Raw genomic sequence first — 27,161 nt, 5'->3', positions numbered from 1 at the left:
GGCTCTTGTAAGTACTCTGATACTTGCTCCGCTCCGATACCGAGTACTCTCAGCTGATGAACAGCCGGGAACCGCAACCGCGTCTTCCACAAATCAGCTCCCCCAGTATCCATATGTGTTATAACAAAGAACTAATAGAGCGAGTCTCACGGCGTTATTGATTGCTAATCGGAGGTAAATAGGCCTATAATGAATGCCAGGATTTCAGAGCTGGTCCGATTTGCATCTAGGCTAAATCCGGAAGCTCCGATTTTCGCTACTTATCAAGTGTACCCAATCAATCAGGAATGTTAACAATGCTACAAGACTACTATATCTATTGTCTAATCCCTATCAGTATATAACAGCAAAAGTTGTATTTACCGCAGGCTCATAGGACTTACAACCAGAATCTGGTCTCGCAAAGAATCAACTCCTGTCTCGACATTGCCAGGTCACCTTTTATCGATCTACATGTTTACCTATACTCAATCGTTGTTTACAAGGAGCGCCTTGCTCTCTGGGAAGTCATCCCTCACACAATTATCGCATCATAGAGCGCTGTCCTTTTCATCAAGAGTCATGTCCAAGAATGACTGGAGCGCCACTCAATATCTGAAGTTCGAAGATGAGCGGACAATGCCGGCTCGCGACCTCCTTGCTCGGGTTCCTCTCCAAGCCCCAAGAAGAGTAGTTGATCTGGGCTGTGGACCGGGAAATTCGACCGCTGTTTTGGCAACTCGTTATCCTGATGCTCATATTGTGGGAATGGATTCATCACCCGACATGATCCAGAAAGCAAAGGCGACTCTCCCAGCCTATGAGTTCAGTGTTGAAGATCTGCGGTCCTATTCTCCACCTCCATCAGTCGATCTTTTCTTTTCCAATGCTGTTTTTCAATGGCTCAAGAAGGAAGAGCGGATCCCAGTAATCAAAGGCCTAATGGAGACTCAACCATCCGGAGGAGTGTTTGCCTTTCAAGTGCCAGACAATCTGATGGAGCCCTCCCATGTCCTGATGAGGGAGGTTGCCAGTAATGGTCCCTGGGCGTCCACTCTCAGCAATGTCGGCAGAGATACCTTTCAGTCACCACAGGAGATATATGATCAACTGAAGGATTTGTCTTCTGAGGTGAACATTTTCAGAACCGCGTACCACCACTCGCTCGAGAATCATAGTGCCATCGTGGAGTGGGTTAAGGGCACCGGGTTGAGACCTTATGTTGACCCGTTGTCGCCGCAAGATAAAGAAGCATTTTTGAGCGAGTATCTGAAGCGATTGGAGAGCGCGTATCCCAAGTTAATCGATGGTCGGGTTCTGCTGCCCTATCCACGCTTGTTTGTCGTGGCGGTCAGGAAATAAGGCAAGTTTTCTCTAATTAATTATAGATCCAGCAATGCTTACTGGGTATGCTCTAGGTTAAAGATGGAAGTATTTTCTAGCAATTTCCATACGCGTATATATGCCTGTGTAGCAATCTGTATGAACATAGGGCATATTCACCAATCCTTAAAGAGGGTATGATATGGCAAACACAATATAACTTTCTAGAGATTAGAGCAGAACTTAGGCCATTGATAATGCAAGCTATGTACAAATATCATTATTCGTGCAGCATACGATTATACTGTCAGAGTTCCTTCCTATTCGGGGAAAGAAGTTTAGAATCACATGTAGTGATAGAGGTTTATAGTCTAAGCATGCGGTGATAACTAGAAGAGACAGATTATGCCACTAATGTATGCACTGATGGCCATAATGTGATCGCAATCGGATCATCGGAGCAGAATTTGGAACTTTATGATGGCTGACTCTCTAGAAGTAGGTGATCTCCTGACACTTTTCTGGTCCTGAACTGGTTGATGTTTGGTCAAGAGAAAGACAGGGCAGGTTTTCTAGATGCAACATCACTGATTTTCTGGTGGGTAAGCATCCTGTACGTTGAGGTATTCATATAAAGCGATGATGAAATGATCATAAAAGAGAAGATTTTGTGATATTTGGTATGGTCCTGACCACCCGAGAAATTATTATATCTGGTAGAAATACACTCAATTCACCATCGCCTAGGTCCCAGTCGTTTTCAGATTGCTCCTTTGACTGTTATCATTTAGGCGATGTGATTCATTCAATTACTCGTTTTCCAGGGTGTTAACTGACCCTGCACATTTTATGTTGCTAAATATTGCATTTACATCAAAAGCGTTGTCATACCTTTATTCGGTAAAGAATCATAGTTTTAAGCATTTAGAAGACGTCAAGTCTAGACCTAGCGGTCACGCTTTCTGGGTGATTTGTCGGACAGCATACGTGAACCTTTTTCGTATGACTTGCTGGATGATCTTTTTGATTTGACGCCAAATAGGGCGAGGTCGTGTGGGCGGTTGCTTCTTTGCTCGTTGAGTTCATGTTTGGGTTCTAATCCCAATTCAAAAGGCGTCTCCCGGTATGGCTTGCGGCCTTTGTCCCGTATTCCACCGGGAAGCAAACCAGTTGGCGTCGTGGTTACCTTCCCCTGTTCATCAACATCCTCAAATATTTCAGGTCCGCCGGGAATACCTAGCCTAAGCGTCGGCTTGGCCGAGTCCCATGTGAAGATGTGCTTTTTAGCAGTCTCATCCCACTCCATGTGCGGGATCAGGCACAGAGTGCGCCTCCAGATTCTCTGCATGAATCGTCGCGTGATGACATGAGGGCGTCCTTTAGTGTACGGCTTGAATGTCGGGCCTTTTACAGGACCATCTTTTAATAGTGTTCTTAAATAACTGCGGGTTAATCGCCTGATCTTCTTTTGTCTTTCGGAAAGGTTCACTGGCGTTCTCCATTCGGGTGGGTTCCATGGCATTTCTCCTGAAACCAATCCTTTTAAGATGCTCAGGTCAGGGTCAGGTAGTGGCGGAAGGAGGTGATCGATCATATCAGTATACCAATCCTTCCGTATGTTTCGCCTTCGTGACTTGGCAATTCCATCTCCCCAGATGGCCTTCTTGGGTATGGGCGGCTCAAGGTGTTTCACTTGGCGAATGTTTAGTTGCGAGAGAATCCCGTTGTTCTGCTGGGACTTCAGGAGCTCCATCACGATTGCTGGAGGTTCCCAGCCATCTTCGTAATTTTCGGGTCGTTGAAGGGCCTCTTCCACAGCTGTATGATTCGCAGGAACATCGGGAGCAATCAAAGCGCTCATTAATTCCTTCCTCCGTCTCCCTTTTCGTCCGTATGCCATTCGGATGACTTTCTCGAGTGGTTTGGAATATCCTGCGTTCGCCCGCTGCAGTAATGACAGGGTATCCTTTACTTCTTTGAAGAGAAAGATCTGCCGCTCGGCATTCCATCTGATCCATGGGCGTCGCTCTTCTATCACGTAACGTCGAAATCTTCGCACAACATGGTCATGTAGATTACATTTCGCAACAGGGTCTGGTAGGTAGGAACATTGGCGAAGTAAGGCACGAAAATAATGACGCCATGAATGCTGTTTCCAGGGATTCTCGAGAGCTAGTTTCGCGGCTTCCACGGCCTCCTTCCTCCCCATGTTGTAGGCCAACGATGTGCATGTGTTCGGAAGAACTTTGACTTGAGGCGAACTTAAAAGGGAAATAGCATGACTTGGACGGTTGTTAACGCGAAAACCGAAGACGCTAAACCCAAAACGCGACTAAGTAGCCACCCCGCGACTTTCTTTTCGTTGTCCGAACTTGCATGATCAGTTCAAGCCGGAACTAAGTGAAGAAGATTGCTCAGATTCTTTTTATACAGTTCTATGACCCTTTTGGTGGGTGATACTGTCTTCTTGAACGGGTGGTCGTATACGTTCGGATCCAGCTGTACAGTACTATCCCTTTCGCGACCGGTGCGCTAAACCACGCGCCTCTTCGCCTCATCGCGCGAATCCGGTCGATCCTTAGGATAGGTGCATTTCCCCACATGCCTCGACTCCCTCGCTCTGCTTTTTTATTTTTATTTATTATTTTTGCCCACCAAATAACTGTTATGCCATTTCATTCGGCGAAGCTGAGACTCTTAGAGATTTAACCATCGTCAGATATATGTGTATGGTGCCTGGGTTGGGGGCCCCAATACCGAAGTTAAACAAATTCAATGGCTTCCAACAATCACCACCCACCGCGACCAAGCCTACCCATGTCATATTCTCAAAGTAGCATTGGGTCTGCCAATGGAATGTCATTTTCGCAGTCGCAACTTGGATCTTTCAATGCTTCCCAGTCCGTGGCAACAACTCCTCGAGGTACACCCCCTCCGAAAGGATCGCAACAGTCGGCAATGTCTTTTACCTATTCGAATGGCCTACCTCATGGTGCGCGAGGTAGTTTCAACGGCTTTGAAGACATGAATGGTTATGGGGCAATGTTGACGTATCAAGAGGAGATCAAACCTCAAATCTACAGAGTATGTCCTATCCTATCTTTATGTGCCCATGCAGTCATTACTTTCCAAGGCCCATGTCATGTTGACGCTTCCTGTTTATGTATAGGCCGTTTATTCCAATGTTGCCGTCTACGAAATGGAAGTGAATGGAGTCGCCGTTATGAAGCGCCGTTCGGACTCTTGGTTAAATGCCACCCAGATCCTCAAAGTCGCCGGCGTTGTCAAGGCGAGAAGGACGAAGACGCTCGAAAAGGAAATAGCGGCTGGTGAACATGAGAAGGTCCAGGGAGGTTATGGTAAATACCAAGGTACATGGGTGAACTATCAGAGGGGCGTGGAGCTTTGTCGCGAATACCACGTCGAGGAAATGCTGAGACCTCTTCTTGAATACGACATGGGTCCAAACGGTACCACTGGTTCGGCACAGGACTCTTTAGATACCCCCACGAAGGAACAGGCGATGGCTGCGCAAAGAAAACGGCTTTACAGCGGCATGGACAATCGTAATATGTCTCAACCACAACAGGGCACTTTCTTTCAAAACATTTCTCGAACTGCCGCTACAGCGGTCAACGCTATGAGTAAAGCTCGCTTTGATTCCCCTGCCGCAAGAGGTATCGATGGCAGGCGATCAAGCGTCATACGCAAACATTCGAATCAAACGGGCAGTCAAGAATCACAGCCTCCTTTCGCCAGTCAACAGAGCATGTACAGCATGGCGTCCGACAATGGATTCGGAAACAACCTCCATCACAATGGCCGACACCCTCATGATACGTCAGCGTTCGATCACGATGACTTTGTTGAACCTCCGCGCAAGCGCGTCCGGTCTTCTTCCAACAATGCACATTCTTTTGGACTCCATTATGAGCCTTCGGCGTTGTCGATGACCGAGGCAACCCCGACGGAACCAAACGATTCCTTTTATCAAGACATGGATATGTCAACTTCTATGGTTGACGGTAACAAGCGCGGCGTTGAACCTCTTCCTCCGGCGACAACTCCCGAAAGATTCCAAAAGATGAAGCTCATTATGACATTGTTCCTCGATAAGCGGACCAAAGATTTTTCTAATCATCCTGCCTTGATGCAGTTAACTGGTTACGACCTGGAGACTCCGCTCGATGAATATCGGAACAACGCTCTACATTGGGCAGCAATGCTTGCTCGTATGCCCCTTGTCCATGCACTTGTCGAGAAAGGCGTTAGTATATTCCGACTTAACGGTGCAGGTGAAACTGCATTGCAGAAATCTGTTGGAACAAGGAACAATTATGACTATAGAAGCTTCCCACGCTTGCTGCAGGTTCTTGCTCCAACGATTGACATGGTTGATTACAGCGGGCGAACGATTCTTCACCATATCGCCGTAATGGCTGCAACAGGCGGCGGCGGCCATGTGTCAGCGAAGCATTATTTAGAGGGCTTGCTGGAATTCATAGTCCGACATGGAGGTAGCGCGCTAAGCCGTCAAACCCCAAATGGGCTCGAAAATGGAGCAAACACTGAACAACCTGGTGAGGTTATAACGCTTGGTCGATTCATCTCAGAAATCGTGAACCTCCGCGATGATCAAGGAGACACGGCACTGAATCTAGCGGGGCGCGCACGCTCTGTGCTTGTACCGCAATTATTGGAAGTGGGTGCAGACCCTCATATACCGAATCATACTGGTCTTCGACCTGCAGACTATGGCGTGGGTGTAGATATGGTTGATGGAAATTCACAATCTCAGCAATCTGGAACCAAGAATGATTCCTTTATGGACCAACTAGCCAAGACTAAGAAGGAAATTCTTGATGGTAAGAAAGCAACTACTTTGATCGTCATAATTATCTCGACCCACTGACATTTTGTGCAGCAACACTAGCCCAGATTAGCACGATAGTGCAAGAAACACTAGGGAGTCTTGACAAAGAACTGGCCACGAATCTCGCTAAAAAGCACGAGAAGTTTGAGCATTGGCATTCAAAAATCCGCGAGTCAGCGAAAGCTCGCCAAATTGAGCAGAAACAACTTGATGAGCTCAGGCGCAAAGCCTCAGATCGTATAGGACTGAGCCGGCGTTTCAAAAACCTTGAGATGTCATCTGAAGATTTGCTTGTCCTTCTAAAGAGCATCCATGGTGATTCATATGATGCATCGAGAATGATGTCAGTCGGTGATGCCGACAAAGACTCTGGAATCGATATCGACAAATTCGAAGTTATCTTCCCGGAAAACTTTGATCCTACCTCGGGGTTTTCCGAACAGCAAACTGCTTTCTTAAACTCGTTACCGTCTGCCGCAGCTCTACAGCAGCGCATACAAGGCTATGAAGGATTTAACGAAGAAATCATGAATGAAATCGACCGTCTTAAATCCAAGAATGTGGTGCTAGGTCAGAGCTATCGGCGAATGGTCATGGCCTGCACTAACTGGACAGCTGAACAAGTTGACGAAGCTGCCGAAGGCTTAACGGAGTGTGTTAAGGAACTAAATGATAACCCAGTTCCCGAAGATGAGGCTATCGAAATCCTTATGAAGGACCGTGGTCAGGATTGGTAACACCATCTACGACATACGAAATTCATACATCACATATGAGCCAGCTTTTCAGAGAATGCTCCCTTCTTTGAAATCGCTGCGAGATAACGAACATTTTCTTTTTCATGGTATCTGATTGTCTTTGGGTTTGGTACAAACGAGCGTTAGTTCAGATGGAGCTTGGTGTTGAGCATCTTGTACGTTTATGCATCAATGTCTGTATTTACAGATACCCTAACAGCACATATAATGGGTTTTGCATGGTGTTATGCTTTTGTTGTATCTATAGATATATGTTTGGTAAGGTTATATTGTCCCCTCGGTTATGGGAGACATATATCTACTAAACTTGGGGCAGCATTATTATTCTGCCTTGTACTTGCTACTGAGCAGGTTGGGTTTGCTTTAATTGGAATAAATGGCTTTATGGAAGTCATTGATTTACTTTTCAATACAATTCAGATTCCAGCTATGAAACTTGATATCATCTGGTATACTCCGTACACTATACGTGGCTCTTGAATCACAAGGTATACCTACTCCCAAACATAGTATCTCAGTTAAGCCTGGCGAGCATGAGCATGTTCTCTCAGGATCTCATTTAGCCCATCCCGCTGCACGCACTCCTCAAAATGGAAGCTCCGCGCTAAAGAATCTAGTTCTGCTTCGTTCATGCCACGGAACAACTCCGCAAACTCATCCGCAAAAGATGCCGCCAAAAACGTCTGGAACACATTCCGTAGTAAATGCCTCTCTGTATTCCACGGCGTAGGATATGTCTCCTTCGCTTGAGGACTGACCTTGTCAATCCATTCAACAAGCGGTTTCAACGCGGCTTCAGGCTCAGCACTAGGCCGTCTTCCCCAACAATCCAGCCAGAAGTGATTCTTCTTCTCTAGGAAAGGTTGAATGGTCTTATTCCATTTGCTATCTGGGCTTGTGTAGATCATGCCTTGGAGCCCAATGTCTTTGTATAGCCAGATGGACCAGTGAATGTTGTATTTATCATAGATGCGGAGCTGCTCGCCGAGGAGATTGTAGCGTTCTTGGTTGATCGTTGAGGCTTCTGCATCGGCGCGAGGGTCCGCATAGACGGGGCCGAATTCGCCGTTCCAGATTGCTGTGCCTTTCTCGTTCAGAGGTTGGACTTTGCGGAGATAAGTGCGTTCTAGATGAGCGTTTTGCTCGGCTGTGCCCTTATAACGTTCGCCTGTTGGAAAGCCCATTGACTTCGTTTCATTGCTAACGTTAGCGTTTGTTCCGGGGTAGAGTGTAAGAAACGGGGAAATGAGAAGGCAAGCATACAGCGTAATCATGGATCGAATAAACACAGTTAGGAAGGACCTTGTCAAAGCCTTTCCACTCCATGGCAAACGTATTGCCATCTAGCCATAGAATATGGTCTGGGTCAACGGCACGGATAGCCTTCTCGACCCTCTCGTAAAATGCAGGGAGTCTAACATGCTCGGGGTCGCACGGTTCGTTAAGAGGATTATACCCGGCGACCCACGGGTTAGACCTGTATCTAGCCGCAATCTGTTCCCATAGCCATACTGTTCTGTCCTGGTGATCCTTGTAGTCCCAGAACGCAGCGTAGCTGGTGAAGTTATCTGAATGCCAGTCACCATTTTGGCCTCCAGGTGCTGTGTGCATGTCCAGTATGGTGTAGATATTCTGCTTTGAGCACTGTTCTCATGATTAAAAGTGAGTGTTGTTTCTTTGAACAATGCAAATGATATCGGTCCCACGAGAGAGCCTACCAAGTCTACCACCCGATCCAAATGTTTAAATCCGGACTCCTTAAGCACACGCGGATTCATATCATCTTCTAGATGTCGGTAGTTGAAGGGGATCCGAATACAGTTCAATCCCAGTCCGGCAAAGAACTTGGCATCTGCCTCAGTGAAGAAATATTCCAGCCATCTGTCAAAGAAGAACTCATATTTCTCTGGCCCTAGAACCTTCTTCATTGCAGTACGGTGTTGCGACTCGTGGCCTGGATATCCGGTAATGAAGTTTTCCATACTGGAAAGGCCATGGTATTAGTATAATAAGTTGCGATGCCAGAAGTCACTGGGGCTGACGTACTTCATCCATCCTCCGATGGCTGCACCCCGAAGGAGGACTTCATTGCCGTCGTTATCGACAATTTTGTTGCCTTTAACTTTCAAGATCCCGGAAGACATTATAGAAGTTTTCTCTAACCTGGTCCGATAAGCGATGGGTATGGGTTCTTGGAGACTTGTCGGCCTCCAGCAATTTCTAGTGAGTAGGAGTAAACTTACAGGTTAATTGACATGGTATACAGCAGCCATCTTAATAAACCCCGAGATCTCCTGCCCTAACGGCAAAATACATGCTGGCATGAGCGATTCTTTTGCATCTTGGCTTCAGGTATGCGAGGTAAAGTTTCGTGTCAACTTCTCTGATGCGTGACGATCTGAAAGCCATATCGGATAAACGATACATTTAGGCTGAATCACAGGCTATTGGGACCAATATTGCTTGGTAGCCAAGACTCCAAGCAACAAGGTATCTCTAGGCTTCGAAGGTGACGGTCGAGATCTGGTGATTGGTGGAAAATAGCATCGCTCGGGATATGCTCGCCGTTCGTACCAAGAAACGTAGTAGTTTCGGAGAATTTGTCACATAACTTCCTATTCTGTTAGTTAAGAATCATGTTGTATCGGGCCACTATGGTGGATAATACCTGTCACAGCGTAGAAATGTAAGTATGACGCTAAATCAACCTGTCTACACTCCAGCTCTATAGGGTACCATGACGGGCTATGTCCACTTGGTAACCTTAGAGGGTGCTTGATTAGATCCCAGCCAAATCAGTAATTGTCGATTATATAGGTCTTTTGAAGTAACATATAAGCGTTGATGATGTTATTTCCGATGAACTGGGGTGGATGGAAGATGGAAGATGATGATGTAGGAAGAAAGATGGATGGATGAAATTGGGAAGAAGAGGATGCGAGTCACGAGGAGTGCCTTTCCCAAATGAGGCAAACCTGGACGCACCTATCATTGAATCATTCCCAGACTTAGCATCAGTGGAGATTGAAAAGAAAAAGATGGTGTCAGTAGTTATAAGGATGTGTTCGTAGTGTAATTCAAAGCGACCCGACTGCAGATACTCACCTCCTTGACTCATTCGACGATACATAGGCATCGTCTGTTTTTAAGTCGAACCTGGGATGATCAGATTTTTATATATACCTGTATCTCGGTACTCATCTCCCGACCTCAGTAAAACGCCCTGGGCAACCTCATGGATATCCCATATTTCACTGCTGCGGGAGAAGCACATTCAAAAGCTCCGACCTCCTCACAGGTCTGTATCTCGTTTGCTCGGCCTCCTGTGTCACCAATGCTAATTAATTTCTCCATGAATAAGGTTATAGTAAGCTAAAGGAAAGAAGCGTCATGCAGCTAAAAGACTAAAAATACTCACATACGCTTTGTGTAGCGCTTGGTGACTTGGTTAAACCCAAGCTGCTCAGGTTGAGCTTTGGGGTTCGGTAACCAAGCTTTGTAAAAGACAGACTCCGCGCGATGCATACACGCTGCGGAATGCACCCCGAGGTACGTCTATTACCGATGATACTGAACTATACATTGATCGCCTTTCCTTTTGCGTGATGCCGAAGATAGGGTTTCCTTTCTACCGGAGCGGCACACAGTATACGGATGTGCCACTACTAGTATTTTGCAGCCGAACATATGTTCCACAGAAAGTTGCTCGTAAGACAAGACTATACGACGGTGTCTGACGTAGTTAAGCTTCCGTTTTCAAATTATACGCTCCGAAAGCAAGATTATCAGCTGATTTGGATCATAATTTAGGTATTTGAAAGTGATCTGCCCCTCCAAATGTAGTCACACCACACGCTGCTCCCAAACTACATCATGGATATCAAGGAAAAGCCGACACTGTACGCCTTTGCCCTCGGCATCTTGATCCATATACTTTACTTCCGTATTGGTGAGCACCATCTATATCCAGCTAGGTACATTTATGGCTATTTTGGATCCTTCATTGGCGTCGCAGCCTTTCTCTACCTTGTGGAAGAACTCCCTGTTCATTCGGCGAGTTATAGATCCTTGTACCTAATCTTCACTCATTTACTTGGTCTATACAGCAGCCTTGTGCTGTACCGTCTTTTATATCACCCTCTTCGGCATTTCCCTGGGCCCTTTCTGTCAAGGGTTTCTGTATTCTGGTTATCAGTTCAACTTCGCCACAAGACTCTCTATCGCAAGCTTGCCGACCTGCACAATGAGTACGGTGACTTTGTCCGGGTGGGGCCATCCGATCTCTCAATCATCCATCCTAAAGCCGTTAACACCATCTACGGCTTCAAATCTGCGTGTACCAAGAGTGCGTGGTACGATAGCTCCGCACCCCTGAGATCGCTTCACTCGCACCGTAATAGGGCTGCCCACGACAAACATCGCCGTACCTGGACCCCAGGCTTTACTGACCGTGCCCTACATGGATATGAAAAGCGGATACAGGTGTACAGGCAGAAGCTTATTAACCAGATAAAATCGATGGAAGACAGCAAGCCCGTTAATATTAATACCTTGTTCACCTGGTATGGCTATGATGTAATGGGCGACCTGGCATTCGGCCAAAGTTTCGACATGCTGGTGAAAAGTGAGTCCCATTGGGCCATTTTGATGATACACAGTATGCTTAAGCCTATGGAGTATTTGATGCCAATATGGTTCTTCCGACTACTGTTATCTATTCCAGGCACCACCAAGGCATTCTGGAAGTTCAATGAATACTGGGGTCAACTCTTCAAGATGAGGATGGCGGTAAGATGAAATGACAGTCCGTCCACTGGGCAACCATGTTAATGGGACTAGACGAAGCAGGAAATACCTGATATCAGTGCGTGTCTGCTCGAACCGCTGAAAGGACGGGCACCAACACCTGACGAGTTCAATGTACTGCTCGGAGATGCGTCTCTGATTATCAACGCAGGAGGGTAAGTCGATCTCTAGTACATCTGGCTCTGTGAACAATCTAACCAACACCGATAGGGACACTACGGCAACGACTTTGACCACAATCATATACGAATTGGCCCGTCGTCCAGGGGAGGTTCAGAAACTCCGGACCGAGTTAATCAGTTGCACTACCGACCCGAACGGAGAATATACCCAGGAGAGCCTCGCAATCCTGAAACATCTAAATGGTGTTATCAACGAGACACTTCGCATACACTCCCCGGTCCCGAGCTACATCCCGCGAAAGACGCCACCAGAAGGGATCAACATCGACGGCACGCATGTGCCAGGGAACATGAATGTATCTTGCCCGCAGTGGGTTATTGGCCGATGTAAGCAACTCTCGTTCAGAGCAGTTCGATGTTATTTTTGGTTGATGAACCTTCTATCCTAGCCGAGAGTGTCTACCAAAACGCCCAAAACTTTATCCCCGAGCGATGGTACTTGTATCCCAAAATGATCAAAGAGAGGTCTGCCTTTGCCCCATTCACAACAGGTACGTAAACTGATGAATTTTCCCAATCATAAGAGATCAGCTGATATTGTCAGGGCCTTACACCTGCGTTGGCAAGCCCCTAGCCCTCATGAATATCCGAGCAACCATTGCTCGACTAATAACAACTTTTGATATGGAACTACCACCTGGCGACGATGGACGAGCCCTCGAGAGAAGCATGAGGGAACATTTTTCTATCTACATGGCAAAGGACATCCAAGTACACTTTCAAAAACGTGCTATATAGTTCATTCCGGAACAACGCAGTTTATATTGTGAATTCTTTTATACAATCCAGGCTCGCGCACTCCTTCGCCTGGCGTCACCTGGTATAGCCTGTAGGTAATCTGAGGGACCATGTGTTGATCTAAATTCTTGGAAAGTTAAGTGACTTAGCTCACTACAAGCACTTTTTCTCTCTCCATCCAACTGAAATACCAACACGAGAGTTATATTGTGCCGTAATATGGTTCCCGTTGTGTCACATGAAGTGCGCATAACGTCCAAACACGAATGCATGCTACGGTTTGGCGGAAATGCAGATCGGCATCTTAACAGTCTTTATTAATCCGGTTTGCGACCAACGACGTGGTATCACATCGTGGCCTGTCGCTTGGCATTAGGTCACATAGAGTCCCGAGTGGTTGGTACCAACCACCAACTGTATAAAGCGATGATCTTGAGTCATGTCCTCCAGGGTTGGGGACAAAGAAACTGATAGCATCATTGACAGGCAAAGATAAAATCTACGCAACCCTAATCCACTAGCCGAAGCATGATCAAATTAGTGCTCTTCCACTAGACTTAAAAAAGTGATGTAACTCAAGTACGCACCGTAGCATAAACCTCGGGATTGTGTGCGAACACGAAGTTGTCCGGAAAAGCTTTCCCCCCCGGCTGGGCCGGCTGGGCAAGACAAAGCCAAGAGGGATTAAGAGGTTCTGGGCGGGAAACAAGAGTTGGGTCTAAAGAAAAGAAATATACTTCGGCTGTTCCGTTAAGACATGTGCCTAGCCGAGTACAGTAGTAAGTTTGGACCACGAAATGATACATATACCCGTGCGCTTCGGGAAGCAAATGCCGTCGTATCACATGGCACATACAGTGTCCTCAACATGCGAGTGGCTTTGGACTGCAACCATTCCGGTAGCTGAGAAGCTGTTTTGATTGTGACCGCATATGTGCATGCCGTTGTGGGAAACTCTCCAATCCGGTCGGGCCAAGGCCGATATGCTGTGCGGATGGGTCTCGTGGGATAAAGCCGATCAATCAAAGTGAGCTCTTTATCCTTGGTTGTGTGGACTAAATGGTTGACTGGAATGACTAAATCCGCTAGTGAGCTCGTACCCCGCGGCGAGGACCATGGCTAGGGAGTAAGCACCGAACCCCCCAGCTAGTTGGTTCTCTTTGACGCCGGTGGCGGTATCGGAATTGGAAGGAGAAGGGCGTGCGTATCGGTACCGTTGAGATAACCAAAAAAGAAAAGGAAGGGTGAGAGGCGATTAAAATGGTATCAAACTGGAGAACGACATACATCCGACTACACGAATACCGAAAATCTGGAGATTAAGATGAAAACGTGGAGAGGACTTGGCACGGTCTGGAGTAAAAGCTTGGCGATGTGACGGGTACTAAAGACAGAGATCAATCCATGGGTGAGCTGAGCCTACCCGTCAGATGATTGAGTCCATGATGATCCGAGCCATCATGCATGGAGCCAGATATTGGTTTTTTTTCGCGCAAGGAGTATGCATTTCATAACTCGGACTACTGTCCTCTTCCCGTTTTGCAATCCACGGGTCATCTGTTCCACAAGACTTCCATGCTCTTGAATAGGAAATAGGCTCCCCAAGCGTCACCACAAGTCTTTTACAACCTCATCCCGAGGTCGACGATCGGCAACCATCCCGGTGACAAGGATGGAAAGGAAATTCTGCGGGGCCCCTCCTTAGCAGTATTTTGGGCGCAGAGCCCTGAATCCTTCTGTTACGGGCCCTGTCGGAGATTTAAATCGGAGATCTCTCTCACTCCCTCGCTTTTCTGGAAAGAATTTCTTTTTTTTTCTTTTCCCTTTTCCCCAGCTTCCCACCGATCCAGTCTCATTTTCCTATACGCGACTTCTTTAATATCTTCTGTCGTTTCTTATGCTGCCTGGCTGGCTTCTTTCACCATGGGGGCAGAAGCTCATGAAAAACGCCCTGGCGGCAACCACACTCCGCCACCAGATAACGATGAGATGGAACACATGAGCATAGGAAGGTATCTCTGGACAAGATTGCCGACGCTGGTACCACCGATGAATCCCGCTCCTAATCCATTTAAGGCGCTTGCTCTTCTCAATAGACAGCAATGGCTTTTCTTCACAGTGCGTCCGCCGACTTTAAGCTTTGCTGGGCACAGTTAACCGCCTCTAGGTCGCGTTTCTAGGCTGGTCCTGGGATGCATTTGATTTCTTCACGGTTTCTCTAACAACTTCTCAATTGGCAGAGGCCTTCGATAAATCCGTTTCCGATATCACCTGGGGAATTACCCTCGTACTCATGCTTCGATCCGTGGGAGCCATCACCTTCGGAATTGCCTCTGATCGCTGGGGTCGAAAATGGCCGTTTGTTATCAATAACGTCCTCTTCATTGTGTTGGAGTTGGGCACTGGTTTTTGCCAGACCTACAAGCAGTTCTTAGCTTGCCGCGCTCTCTTCGGGATTGCAATGGGCGGTCTCTATGGAAATGCAGCGGCAACGGCGCTCGAGGATTGTCCCTTGGAAGCGCGAGGCATCGTGTCCGGCCTGCTCCAACAGGGGTACGCATTCGGTTACCTGCTGGCCACTGCATTCGCGCGAGGATTAGTCGATACCACTCCTCACGGATGGAGACCGCTGTATTGGTTTGGCGCCTGCCCTCCCGTTCTGATTATTCTATTCCGATTGTGTCTGCCGGAAACCAATACATTCCTTCAACGGCAGGCTACACGAGAAGAGGTCCGAGGTGGAGTAGCGTCATCCTTTATCGCAGAAGGCAAAACAGCTCTGAAGCGGCATTGGTTGCTCCTTATTTACCTCGTTTTGCTGATGGCGGGTTTCAACTTCATGGTAAGCCCATGCTCTGGATGACCTAGTTTGAGAATCCCCCTAACATCTTTGTTCGTGTAGTCGCACGGATCCCAAGACCTTTATCCGACCCTTTTGAAAAGCGAGTTTAGCTTCTCTGCCAATGCAGTGACCGTTACTCAAGTTGTCGCTAACCTAGGCGCTCTCACCGGTGGGACGCTGTGTGGTTGGGCGAGTCAGATCTTTGGGCGTCGGTTTTCTATCATCGTGATCAGCATCGTCGGTGGTGCGCTTCTATACCCCTACACCTTCGTCACCTCGACCAACGTCATGGCTGCGGCGTTCTTTGAGCAGTTCTGCGTGCAGGGCGCATGGGGGGTGATCCCCATCCATTTGATGGAGCTGTCTCCAGGATCAATTCGCACTTTCACGGTAGGAACGGCCTACCAGTTGGGCAATCTGGTCTCATCGGCCAGTTCCACGATTGAATCCACAATCGGCGAGCGCTTCCCCCTGCCACCCACTGAGACGGAAAAACATCGATACCAGTATGGGAAAGTTATCTGTATCTTTATGGGCTGTGTGTTCGCCTACACAATTATAGTGACCTTCTTGGGACCGGAGCGACTGGGCCGTCAATTTGATGTTGCGCATGATACTGATATGGCGGAGGTGGCCGCCCATCGTGGGACGACTACGGTGGGGGAAGGTGCCGAGAGCGATGTGGAGAAAGGCACTGTCTCCCGGATTGAAGGCTAGTTACTGCATGTTGGGGTTGAATATACGTTATGGTTTGACAGGCGTAGACAGATAATTGAAACTTCTTCATTTGGTAGGTGTTACTGTTCTATAGACCATGGATGGGCTGTAAACACACTTTAATACGGTGTGGATTCATCCGATCTCTAGCCCGCCCGGTATCTTCTTCCCTGTTATCTGATATGTACAGTTTCTTTGTCCCCCATGATCGCTTTCGTAGGCAGCGCGAAAACTAGACCTATGGAGAGGTATATAAACGTTAGTAAGATCTTATCATGTACAATACATCACTTCTAATGACCTTGTGGGATGGAACGTGGCATCTGAATCTGCTTAATTGTTTATCTTATATGGTCAATGCTCATGAGAGTTGGTCACATGGAGGGTTCTCTTCATTCGCCGCGGACGAGTTATGGAGCCTTTAAAAAGGAACAACGTTAGTACTTACTATATGACACGTCAAGCGCCCATCCCATCGGAAGAGCTCGAGTAAGGAAAGTTATGTACATACATACCAATCGCTGAGGTCGGGGGAATTTCCTCCCTTTTTGTATGACGGGCATTTTTTCCCAAACAAACCCCGCATTCTTACGGTCAAATCATATAAGGTTATTGCTGACAAAAGATGTCTTACGTTGCTCTGTCTTACAACATGAAGAGAAAGTTGGCCTTGATTGGCCTTGAATTATTGAGGGGGGGTACGGGGATGGCGTGCTCTCTCTTCCCTCTCATTCATCAGCCTCCGATTAACAAACACTATGATACTCTACAACTTAGATTGATCCCTAGTCCAAGAACAGTATCTTTATGCTATGATCGGGAGTGGATTCGTGTCAATTGCACCCTTCGAACCTTTTAAACCCTTTAAACCCTTTAATCCGTCCCACGCACTAAGGAAGGATGACGTTGTCTTGATACCGTAATTGAGATGCCTTAGCTCTCCGCATGCCGCTCTATCGCTAAGGTGCGATACCAAGAATCACTAGAAAGATTAATCATTGGAGGAGCTCTCGTTTGCCTCTTCACTTGATTGTACGAGATTGTAGAGAGACAAGTGATTAGTTAGATAATTCAAATTAGTATGAACCAACGAGAGATGGTGCCGCGTGCATCCGCCAAGTGGAAGGCCGGAAACGGGTTTTCCTTGTCGTTAAGATAGAGTATTGGTTTATCGAGTGGGATCTTAACGTTGCGCTCAACCTCCTCTCCAGGGTGATCGCTGTTCTTTTTCTTTTTCTTTTTCTTCTTCTCTTTTCTGATTTTTCTTTTCCTATCGTTCTTCCTGGTGGTGGTTCTGTTTGATCACTCTTCCGTGGTGCAGGTACAATTGATTCCCTTACCGTGCATTCCTTTTCTCCTCGGTCGGCCTGCCGCTCGTTCGTTTCCCTCTGGTCTCGGCCTCGTTCCCTAGGGGCCTATTCCGTACGTACTTTGGAAAGGTAAAAAAAAAAAGAAAGAAAATTAATTAAATTAAGAACGGCGCAACCAACCACCGATCTTTCTACCCCGGTCGGTTCATCGGTTTCCCTTCCAATTACCTATCGGTTCGAGATCTTGTACATTCTTTGTCTCCTTGTTTCTTATCCCCTGATTACGTGCCGCTGTCGCTAGACTCGCCCCCGAAGTCTCCTCCGAACTTGCGATCGATCCGCCCCTGCGTGCTGGATGAGTACGACGACTTCCGCCGCTTCCAATGCACAGACGTTCGTCTGGCTCGCCTGTCGAGGACGACGCTGAAGATTCCTTAAGCTCTCGAATCCCACCAGAGCCAAGTAATGGTCCTAATGTCGTCGACACGCCGGAAAAATCGCGTTCGCAGGTAGCCCGCACAGGCACCAGCATCGACCTCCGGAGAGACGCCACGGGCGCCTCAACCCCCAGGTCCCGAAATTCGAGCATGTGGAGGACGCCGCCGTCCTCATCGATGACCTCAAACCCTCCGGATTGCAAGTCGTCCTCCGTCATGATGCCATTGGCCTCTCAGCGTCTACCCATAGAGGCGTCGCCGGACCATCAGCGCCGGTATCGACCGTCCCGCCTCCGCAGTCCATGGCCGTGTTCCATTCTGACAGCCTTCACCACCCTCGTCGCTTCGATCTTCCTCTTTTTTATTCTCCGCTCATTCGCTCTTCGTCAGACTGGTGGAGATGGCTGTGGAGTACCGGTTATGAGCCCGACATTCATTCGCATGGTGGGGTTTGACACGGAACATACGCGCTTTGCCAGCAAATATAATCTCTATCTCTACCGGGAAGGAGGTGTTGATCCATATAGTCAGGAGAACCTCGGGGTACGTTCACTCTGTGTGACCTTTCCCTACCTTCCACCAAATACACTGCTAAACGTCAATGCGATATAGTTGAATGGAGTCCCCGTCTTGTTCCTTCCCGGAAATGCTGGAAGCTACCGGCAGGTCCGATCCTTAGCCGCCGAAGCGTCGAGACACTACTACGATGTCGTTCGTCATGATGAAGATCGTTTGAATGCCGGTACTCGGAGCTTGGATTTCTTCATGATCGATTTCAATGAGGATATGGCCGCCTTCCATGGACAAACCCTCCTCGACCAAGCCGAATATGTCAATGAAGCTGTGGCATATATTCTGTCGCTTTATCATGATCCGCGACGTTCGCGAAGAGATCCGGAACTACCAGATCCGAGTGCAGTTGTCCTGGTTGGGCACTCTATGGGTGGCATCGTTGCGCGGACAGCGTTAACAATGACGAACTACCAAGCGAACTCCGTCAATACGATTGTTACCATGTCAGCTCCCCACGCGAAACCTCCCGTCTCGTTTGATTCGGATATCGTTCAGACCTACAAGCAAATCAACGATTATTGGCGGGAGGCCTACTCGCAGACATGGGCCAACGACAATCCTCTGTGGCATGTGACGCTCATTTCCATTGCCGGCGGTTCGCGCGATACTGTTGTGCCCTCTGATTACGCCAGCATTTCTTCTCTTGTTCCTGAGACTCACGGCTTTACTGTATTTACGTCCACTATTCCTGATGTCTGGATCGGCATGGACCACTTATCCATCACCTGGTGCGATCAATTCCGGAAAGCCATCATCAAATCCTTGTTTGAGGTTGTCGATGTCCGACGCGCAACACAGACGAAACCGAGGGCGGAGCGGATGCGGATTTTCAAGAAGTGGTATTTGACTGGAATGGAGACCGTGGCGGAAAGGACGCTTCCGCGAAAGGGTACTGTTGTCCCGTCACTTGATTCTGCTAATGGCTAACTTTCTTTTATTCAGAACCTAATACTCTTCTAACACTGGAAGACCAGTCTAACACGATTTTATCGCAAGGCAAACGGCTCATTCTTCGCGACTTAGGCCACCGCAGAGGCCCGAACGTGCACTTATTGCCGATCCCTCCACAAGGCGTATCCGGAAAGAAGTTCACTCTTCTTACAAACCAGCAATTTGATAAATCAGGGGATCATGGGAGCTTGGAGGTTCTGTTCTGTAGTGTGTTCCCTCTGCAAAATGGGAAACCTGCAACGGCATTTTCGATGAACATGGATTTTTCCGGAGGTACCTCAGGCTCAACTCGTCTCGCCTGCAAGAATGCTGCCGAGGATGGAATTCACTTGCCGGCCTCAACACCCTCGTCGAAGCGTCCTTATGACCGAGTTCAGCCTTTCTCTTACCTCCAGTACGATCTGGAGGATCTCGCAGAGCACCAGTTTGTAGCCGTCGTGGACAAAGCAAACTCGCCCACTAAGGGCTTTGTGTTGGCCGAATTCTCAGATAGCTCGGACTCTGTGATCAGGGCTCGGTTAGGCTTGGGTAGCCTCCTCAGTGCTGGACTGAAGGTGCGTCTGCCAGCCAACCGTCCCATGCTCACGGAACTGCAAATTCCCGCTGTGCACTCGAGCTTGCTGGACTACAGACTCAAAATCATCCGAAAGAATCATGGGCAACAGCAAGAGCTGTTCGCTCCCCTTTTGCGACAATCTGTGGCAGATCCGCATGAGTCTAAGTTCTTCGTCAATGTCAAAAATGTCAATGTGAACTTACATGGTCTGGCGCCCTTTATGCCTCCGCCCCTCCGAGAACAAGCGACATTGGGTGGTGTTTCTTTTCACCTTTGGACGGATCCAAGCTGTGATTCCACGATTGACATTTCTTTATCGGTGGATATTGCTGGTAGTCTCGGCGAGCTAGTAATGCGGTACCGGACCGTGTTCGCTGCATTTCCGCTTCTTGTTGTTGCCCTGGTCATGCGTAAGCAATTCCAAGTGTACGACGAGACAGGCTATTTCATCACATTTGCCGAGGGCTTGGACAGTGCACTGCGATCATCCCTTCCCATGCTCCTTTTAGCTATGTCACTGCTCGCATCCTCCCTGGCGACATCTACAAAATTACCGCCTACTGACGACCCATTCCATTGGCGTACGAACTCCACTGAATCACCAATTGACTTCACCAAGAACGATCTCCTCCTGGGCTCGCAGGACGCTTTCTTCTGGTTTTTGGTGCCAATTTTCGGCCTGATTAGCGTCGGAGTGTGTCTCGTGATCAACTATGTAGCTCTCGCTTTAATCTTCCTTCTCACTTCCATCTACGGATTCCTTAGAAGCAAGTCGGGCTATATTCGACGAGATGAGAAAGGGTACGTCACAAAACACCTAAATAGTTTCGTCGACTAACTCCACATAGCAATCTCCCTATCTTTTCTTCTGCAAGTCCCAGACGACGGCTGGTTAATTCGGCCATTCTATTGGCTCTCGTGTCAACGGTCATTCCGTACCAATTCGCATACATGGTGGCGTGCATTGTGCAGTTAGCTACCAGTGTCCGGGCCAGCTGGCATGCGAAGGAAGCTGTAAGCTCTTGTTCCTTCTTTTCTTGCCTCTATCCAACAATGCTAATAGCTATCAGAAATCCACAACCCACTATAACTTCGCCAACTTCGCTTACTCGATCTTCCTCCTGATGCTGTGGATTCTGCCGATTAACGCTTTGGTTCTTCTCGTCTGGGCTCATAATCTAGTTGTGCACTGGTTTATGCCATTCTCGTCGCATCATAATGTGCTATCAATAATGCCATTTGTTCTCCTCGTGGAAGCCATGACTACTGGAACTATGATTCCTCGGGTCACCACACGGTAAGCCCCCAGCCTCAATGCATAACGGACGGCAACTGATGGCTATAGGTTTAAACATGTCACCTCTATGCTCTTCTTCTTTATTGCCATATACTCAGCGATCTACGGCGTCTCATACGCCTACCTCCTCCACCATCTCACTAATATCCTCGCCGCCTGGCTAGTGGGAATTTACTTCTCTGCCAGCGGTTTCTCACTCTCACGACTGTGGCGAGTCCTAGAAGGGGACGAAGCGGTACAAAACCCTGCATCAGGAAGCCACACGAAGAAAAAGCCATAAACAAACCCCTTTTACTATTTGTCATTTTCCATTACTATCTGTTCTATTCTTTGTTGCATTTTCAGGTCTTAAGACACATATTTAAACGGAGTTCACACCAGGGGCGGTATTTCATTCGCCGAAGAATCGGCCTGTACAGGATCTTGTTTCTTATTTGATTTTTCCACCCTTTTAGTCGAGTGAACCAGACAATTCCGTAATGCGAAATGTTCTCGGCATCAACTCGAACTCGTTCCCGCCACCATGCTCCTCCGTACAAGCATTGCTACACCGTCATGGTTAGCTATATCTGCCCGCCACCTTTTTTTTCATCCCTTTTTTATTTTACATCCTAAAGTTTGTATATACGGTTGGATCTGGATATAGATCAAAGGTGTCTAGAATATAGTATACATAATTACCTCGTTTATGATGATGACATGCTTAAATTCTTCTACCCATACATCAACTAAGTGAATCAACATTCAGCCTCTTGATGGTTTCAATATTGTGAAATCTTATCAAGTAGCCTCCGGTTTGCGAAGAGCACCTGATTTGCTGACTACAGAATCAAGATACTAGCCAAACTTATATTCCATATCATCTACCAGAACCTTGTAAGTCGCAGTCATGGACCGTACATTCCCATATTATAATACATGCTATAATACATGCTATAATACATTTGACCTGAAGGTCTAACACCCGAGAATCACGATGATAATCACATTAAAACAGGCCCAACCCGTACTCTCTCCCTAGCTCTAAACGCTTCTAATTCTTTAGCTTTCTCATCCTCTTTCCGTCTTCGACCAGCCTGCTTCTCGAACCTTTTCTTTCCACCGTGCTTCAGCTTCGTTATTAAATCCGCCGCCTGACCCTTAGTTAAATGTTCCGGCCGGAGTGCATCCCTCCGTATTTTAGCCTTATTGAGGAAGTTCAACTGCGCCCAGGTGGCAGGCCGCCGACGCCAGGGTTGTAGAGCGGAGATATACAGATCTTCAAACTCGGAAGCTGCGAAGGTGTCGGCTGCATGGACGGCGGATTCGAGGTCCGGGCCCGTGGCTATTAACCGGGGCCGGGTGTAGGTGTTCTTCTCTGTGGTGGGGTTTTTGTATACTTGGACGTATTGGACTGTCCAGAGCGGTCTTTGGGGGTCATCTTTGGGTGATTTGAGGTGTTCGTCGGTTGATTTATCAATTGTGATCCAGCCGGTTGAGTCGGAGAGGATGTATTTGTTTTCGTCGATGCGGACCCAGGCGTTGCGGCTTGATGAGCGGATGTATTTCTCGGATTTCATGTCCATGATTAGGTCGTATATTGTGTCGTACTTGGTGAAGGTTAGGTTTATGTCGTCTAGTGTGTCTGGGCCTGGGGAGTTGTCTAGATCTGTGGATGGTGATGGGTCACTTTCTTTGTGCTTGAGGTCTTTGCCGTTGGCGTTGGCTAGGACTTCGTCTGGGTGGAGGCCGAAGAGGGTGGGTGTGGAGAGGACGCCGGTTTCCAGGGTCGCGACCATGTCGATGATGTGGCAGTCCTTTTTGCCTGGGTGGAGACGTAGTCCGCGGCCGATCATTTGGATGAGGAGGTTGCGGGAGCGGGTTGGTCGTGCGAGTAAGACACAGTCGATGTTGGGGATGTCAGTGCCTTCTGTGAAGAGGCCGCAGTTCAGGAGAACGGGGTATTCCTGGTCTCTGAAGCGTTGGAGCTGGTCGTCGCGGACTTCCTTCGGTGTCTTGCCCGTGAGATAGCGGGCGTCAACGCCGGCAGCGCGAAAGGTCTCGGTGAGCTGCTTTGTGTGTTCAACATCGACGCAGAAGACTAAGGTTGATTTGCGCTCTTGGGCATTTGCTAACCAGGCGCGCACTGTGATGTCATTCGTCCTGTCGGTGTTCACTGCTTTTGAGAGCGAGCCGACGGCGAAGTCGCCGAAACTGTCCTTCTTCACGCGGGACAGGTTGGCTTCGGATTGTACGGTGGTGAAGACTGCGTTGGCTAGCCATTCCTCGTCAATCATGTCCATGTAGTCTTTATGGTAGACAATGTGATCGATGGCCGCGCCTAGTTTCAAGCCATCGGCTCGCGATAGCGTCGCCGACACGCCGACTAGCACCGGCGAGTCGTGCGATGTCTCGTTCAACCCAAAGTATTTGAGCACTTCTCGGTAGGACGGTGCGACTATATGGTGGGCTTCATCCACGAGGACAAGTTTGAACTGTTTCGGGTCGAATTTGGCTATACGATCTCCATTTGTCAAACTCCGAATAGAAGCGATGACGATGTCTGCTGCCGGTGAGGCTTTGCTGGTGCCCATTTCAATCTCAACGGTTCGATCCGGGTAGGCAAGACGACAATGCCGGGCGGCCTGTTCGACTAGTTCGCGCCGATGGACGAGAATCAAGGTTTTGTTGTCTTTTTCATTTCGCGGAGGTATGCGGCCGATGAGCTGTGTAAAGATCACCTGGTGAAAGATATCGTCAGGGGAATCCGACTCTCAATACTGTGTAAGCTCATACAAACCGTTTTCCCAGCACCCGTCGCAAGTGAAACTCCAAGGCGTTTGTGGCCCTGATCCAAATTATCAAGCACCGATTTGATGCATTCTTCCTGGTAATCCCGAAGGACTATAGCGGGCGACTCGCGCGCGGCGGGGACAGAGGAGCTGAGGCGGAAGTGAGGTTGAGAAGGGCCAGGCCTCCAGGAAGTCCTATGGGGTCTCAATAAGAGACGCGAAACGGGGACCCGTCCCAATTTCCCACGAACACACTCCATCGAGGTGCCAAAGGACTAAGTCGATCGTTACGTAGCTGACCTGCTGCAAGTCGTGCCGATAAGTTCGGCGGAAGAAGCAAACAGTGCAAACACCCTTCTTATCTGATAGAAATATTTCTACGGATCCCCTCGAAGTGTCGCATTCTTCTCCCTGCTTTTTCCAGAGGTTCTCGACTCCTGCCTTATACGATGTTTAATTAGTCGGTCGATGCCGGGCATGTTTCCGCCATTTTTCCAGAGTCCATGTCAATGGTGTGCCCCTCTGGACCTCCAACCCGACAATGAGCAGTTCAAGCCTCTACGAGCCAGAGGAAGATGATGAAGCATCTGATTCCGATATCGAGACGGGAAATACGCAGTTCACAGAACCCCCCTCGTCTCCTCCGAGTCACAGAACCAGATTGTCTTCTCCTCCCAAGCTCGATGGAAGGTCCTCATCCAGACCGGCGCAGACGCCCAGAAGGGTCTCTCGAATGCAGATGCTGGAGCATCTACAGATGTTGCTGAGCAAGGAATCAGTGGAAGCATATTCCGATCTACTCGCGCAAACGACTGACGATCATATGTCCGTCGAATCGAAGCCCGGCAGCGGAGAATACCTACCTACCCAGGCTGGGATCGTATCTTGGGCACCGAAAGAGAAGGAAATATTCTTCAACGTCCTTGACAGGAAAGGGAAAGATGGTATCCGCGAGATAGCTGGTGCGATTGGTACGAAATCAGAGCTGGAGGTCCAGGAATATCTTAGACTCTTGCATATGAGACTTGAATGGCAGCATAGGGAGGAAACACACAGCAGAGCAATCGTCCTAGGCGATGTGCCCGCGGCGGAGGAAGTAAGTAGCGAATGCTGCGACTTCCTCGATGAGTACTCTAAGCTACTAGTACTCAAAGAGCAGCAAGATGAAGATGTTGCCGGAAGACAGAGGCATCACGATTTGTGGATAATCGATCGAGACAAAGCAGAACTAGTAGAAGAACTAGAGTCGCAGGATCAAAAATCTCCACCCGACTCAAGCATTTACCACACAGCCAGTCTACTCAACATCCCGCGGTGGATACGGCTCTCTGAGCGCTTGTTCATGAACTTTGGGGGCGCAAGACTAGAAGATAATTGGACGAATATAGCTTACGCAGGCGAAGCACCGGCGATAACTGCCGACGCGTTAGCTGAATTCTATACTCTCACCGTAAGCGTGACACGCCGTTTAATTCAGTCGACCCTATTTTTCGCCATGTCAAGACTGCGCAACATGAGAGATACGGGTAATAGCAAGGCCAAGGTAGTCAAGCCGCGAGACGTTAGGACCGCGCTGGACGTGCTGAAGATGAAACGAGACGGATTTGATTACTGGACTGGCGTAGCACGACGGTGCTGTTTGGATGTTTCGGATTCTCGACATCGAAAAGGATGGAAAGCCGTTCGCCTGAGCCATGACGAGGTAGAAGATATGTTGTCCAATAGGGTACCCATCGATGCAGAGTCAAATCGGAGCACGTCTAGACAAATGGCGCAAGGAAATACTGACGGTGAAAACACTGACGGTGATGAGGATAATGCAAGTGACAGTGGGAGCGAGTCTGATCCCAAACGTTCCCCATCCCCATCCGCACTCTTATCACCAGAAATCTCCAGCGATGAAGATGAAATCCCATCGGATGCCGAAAATCAACACGCCGAGCTAGAAGACCAAAAAGCCAGTTGTCTTGGAGAGCTAGAACTTTGGAAAGCTTTGGACCGGCCAGCGCCGGCTTTTCTCGTTTCAATTAAGGATGAGAATCAGGAAAAGAAAACGCGCAAACCGATGGGAGCGCGCAAAACGCAAGAAGAGCTTACAGACTGGCGTGAAAGGACACTATATCGAAGCGATTGGGAGGAGTATGGTCACGAAGTTTATGATATCTATGAAGAGATATCCGAGAACCGACGAAAACGAAGGCGTCTTGACAATTCCCGGGATCCTTCACCTGTCCCAGCCGATGATGAAAACAACCAAGCAGATGGATACAAGGTTGAACCAACCGCTGGTGAATATGACGAGGACATCAACCCTGGTGCAGATGACCACAAAGACATAGAAATGGACGACGCAACCGCCCCAGACCAAAACACCACTATCCCCCAAGATGAAGAAGATCCTGAAATGAACAATACCAGAATCACACAAACAACCAATCCCAAAACAAACCAGAAACAAACGAACGAATCAGACTCATCCTCACCTACCAACACAAACCTTGGATACCGATCACCTATACTGACCCGTCGGAAGCGCATACAACCCGAGCCCAAACAGGAAGAAGAAAGCTCCTCTTCTAGTTCAGATGACGATCTTCCTGCAACCCGAGAATATCCGTCCTCAGAACAAGACGACGGGGACGGCATGCCCCTATATTCACAGCCGATGAGTCCGGCTAACTGGCCCAGCGATTGATTAGATATTCGTCCATTTAATTTGCTATATAATGTGGCCCATCTTTCGCTCTCTGGCTTTTTGTATGATATATTTGTATGATACCACACAAAGATGTTGGACACTAGACATTTTGCGCAAGAATTAACAATTTAACGATTTCATTTCACCTCGGACTAAATAAGAAGGTTGAAATAGATGAACGCGGCAAATACTCTAACTCCAGAACAGTTGCGCCTTTTCCAAGCTGAGCAGCAAGTCAATAGTTAAACCCAAACCCCAATCATTCATCCATCAATCAATCACCCAAACGGCCTCTGCGAGGTACACCTCCAATCTTTGTCCTGGTATCTGGTCCTTCGGCCCTGGAATAT

The 27,161-nt window shown here is 48.2% G+C and overlaps 8 protein-coding genes across 8 annotated transcripts; 6 read left to right on the top strand and 2 right to left on the bottom strand.

Moving 5' to 3' along the window:
• The first annotated feature begins 169 nt into the window (after positions 1-169).
• F9C07_1019511 (trans-aconitate methyltransferase) lies at positions 170-1,822 on the top strand. Its single transcript, XM_041284320.2, has 2 exons — positions 170-1,342; positions 1,398-1,822. The coding sequence occupies exon 1, from the start codon at positions 454-456 to the stop codon at positions 1,339-1,341; it is 888 nt and encodes a 295-aa protein (XP_041141442.2). The 5' UTR covers positions 170-453; the 3' UTR covers position 1,342; positions 1,398-1,822.
• A 426-nt stretch (positions 1,823-2,248) lies between these two features.
• On the bottom strand, positions 2,249-3,511 carry F9C07_439 (uncharacterized protein; the record flags this gene model as incomplete). The annotated part of the gene is made up of 1 exon (XM_041284324.1): positions 2,249-3,511. The coding sequence occupies one exon, from the start codon at positions 3,509-3,511 to the stop codon at positions 2,249-2,251; it is 1,263 nt and encodes a 420-aa protein (XP_041141443.1).
• Positions 3,512-4,077: 566 nt separating this feature from the next.
• Positions 4,078-7,663, top strand: F9C07_2058618 (uncharacterized protein; the record flags this gene model as incomplete). Its single annotated transcript, XM_041288860.2, has 4 exons — positions 4,078-4,386; positions 4,472-6,167; positions 6,227-6,898; positions 7,422-7,663. 4 exons carry the CDS (start codon positions 4,078-4,080, stop codon positions 7,661-7,663), a joined length of 2,919 nt encoding a protein of 972 aa, XP_041141444.2.
• A 3,143-nt stretch (positions 7,664-10,806) lies between these two features.
• On the top strand, positions 10,807-12,659 carry F9C07_2227307 (cytochrome P450 monooxygenase; the record flags this gene model as incomplete). The annotated part of the gene is made up of 5 exons (XM_041288862.1): positions 10,807-11,721; positions 11,773-11,894; positions 11,950-12,248; positions 12,311-12,412; positions 12,466-12,659. 5 exons carry the CDS (start codon positions 10,807-10,809, stop codon positions 12,657-12,659), a joined length of 1,632 nt encoding a protein of 543 aa, XP_041141446.1.
• A 587-nt stretch (positions 12,660-13,246) lies between these two features.
• On the top strand, positions 13,247-17,464 carry F9C07_2135311 (major facilitator superfamily domain-containing protein). The gene is made up of 5 exons (XM_041288863.2): positions 13,247-13,686; positions 13,749-14,777; positions 14,827-15,501; positions 15,562-16,454; positions 16,665-17,464. The coding sequence occupies exons 2-4, from the start codon at positions 14,583-14,585 to the stop codon at positions 16,216-16,218; spliced, it is 1,527 nt and encodes a 508-aa protein (XP_041141447.1). The 5' UTR covers positions 13,247-13,686; positions 13,749-14,582; the 3' UTR covers positions 16,219-16,454; positions 16,665-17,464.
• Positions 17,383-22,062, top strand: F9C07_2135305 (GPI inositol-deacylase). The gene is made up of 6 exons (XM_041288864.2): positions 17,383-18,508; positions 18,578-19,427; positions 19,481-20,846; positions 20,894-21,059; positions 21,116-21,342; positions 21,391-22,062. Exons 1-6 carry the CDS (start codon positions 17,912-17,914, stop codon positions 21,620-21,622), a joined length of 3,438 nt encoding a protein of 1,145 aa, XP_041141448.1. The 5' UTR covers positions 17,383-17,911; the 3' UTR covers positions 21,623-22,062.
• Positions 22,063-22,325: 263 nt separating this feature from the next.
• F9C07_433 (DNA or RNA helicase of superfamily II) lies at positions 22,326-24,373 on the bottom strand (the record flags this gene model as incomplete). Its single annotated transcript, XM_041288854.1, has 2 exons — positions 22,326-24,062; positions 24,122-24,373. The coding sequence occupies 2 exons, from the start codon at positions 24,371-24,373 to the stop codon at positions 22,326-22,328; spliced, it is 1,989 nt and encodes a 662-aa protein (XP_041141449.1).
• Positions 24,374-24,654: 281 nt separating this feature from the next.
• F9C07_432 (uncharacterized protein) lies at positions 24,655-26,808 on the top strand (the record flags this gene model as incomplete). The annotated part of the gene is made up of 1 exon (XM_041284321.1): positions 24,655-26,808. The coding sequence occupies one exon, from the start codon at positions 24,655-24,657 to the stop codon at positions 26,806-26,808; it is 2,154 nt and encodes a 717-aa protein (XP_041141450.1).
• Positions 26,809-27,161: the final 353 nt, after the last annotated feature.

This window comes from Aspergillus flavus, chromosome 1, assembly GCF_009017415.1.
Source record: "Aspergillus flavus chromosome 1, complete sequence".
Taxonomy (NCBI): Eukaryota; Fungi; Ascomycota; class Eurotiomycetes; order Eurotiales; family Aspergillaceae; genus Aspergillus; species Aspergillus flavus.
Note: the sequence above shows the minus strand (reverse complement) of the source record. Positions and strands in the feature narration are given on the sequence as shown.

Excerpts from the sequence above, each read along its gene's own strand:
- F9C07_1019511 (XM_041284320.2), top strand. The coding sequence starts at position 454 with ATGTTTACCTATACTCAATCGTTGTTTACAAGGAGCGCCTTGCTCTCT.
- F9C07_2135311 (XM_041288863.2), top strand. The coding sequence starts at position 14,583 with ATGGGGGCAGAAGCTCATGAAAAACGCCCTGGCGGCAACCACACTCCG. Across the intron at positions 14,778-14,826 it reads AGCAATGGCTTTTCTTCACA|GTCGCGTTTCTAGGCTGGTC; the intron begins GTGCGTCCGCCG and ends AACCGCCTCTAG. Across the intron at positions 15,502-15,561 it reads TGGCGGGTTTCAACTTCATG|TCGCACGGATCCCAAGACCT; the intron begins GTAAGCCCATGC and ends TTGTTCGTGTAG.
- F9C07_2135305 (XM_041288864.2), top strand. The coding sequence starts at position 17,912 with ATGCACAGACGTTCGTCTGGCTCGCCTGTCGAGGACGACGCTGAAGAT. Across the intron at positions 18,509-18,577 it reads ATAGTCAGGAGAACCTCGGG|TTGAATGGAGTCCCCGTCTT; the intron begins GTACGTTCACTC and ends AATGCGATATAG. Across the intron at positions 21,343-21,390 it reads ATTCCTCGGGTCACCACACG|GTTTAAACATGTCACCTCTA; the intron begins GTAAGCCCCCAG and ends TGATGGCTATAG.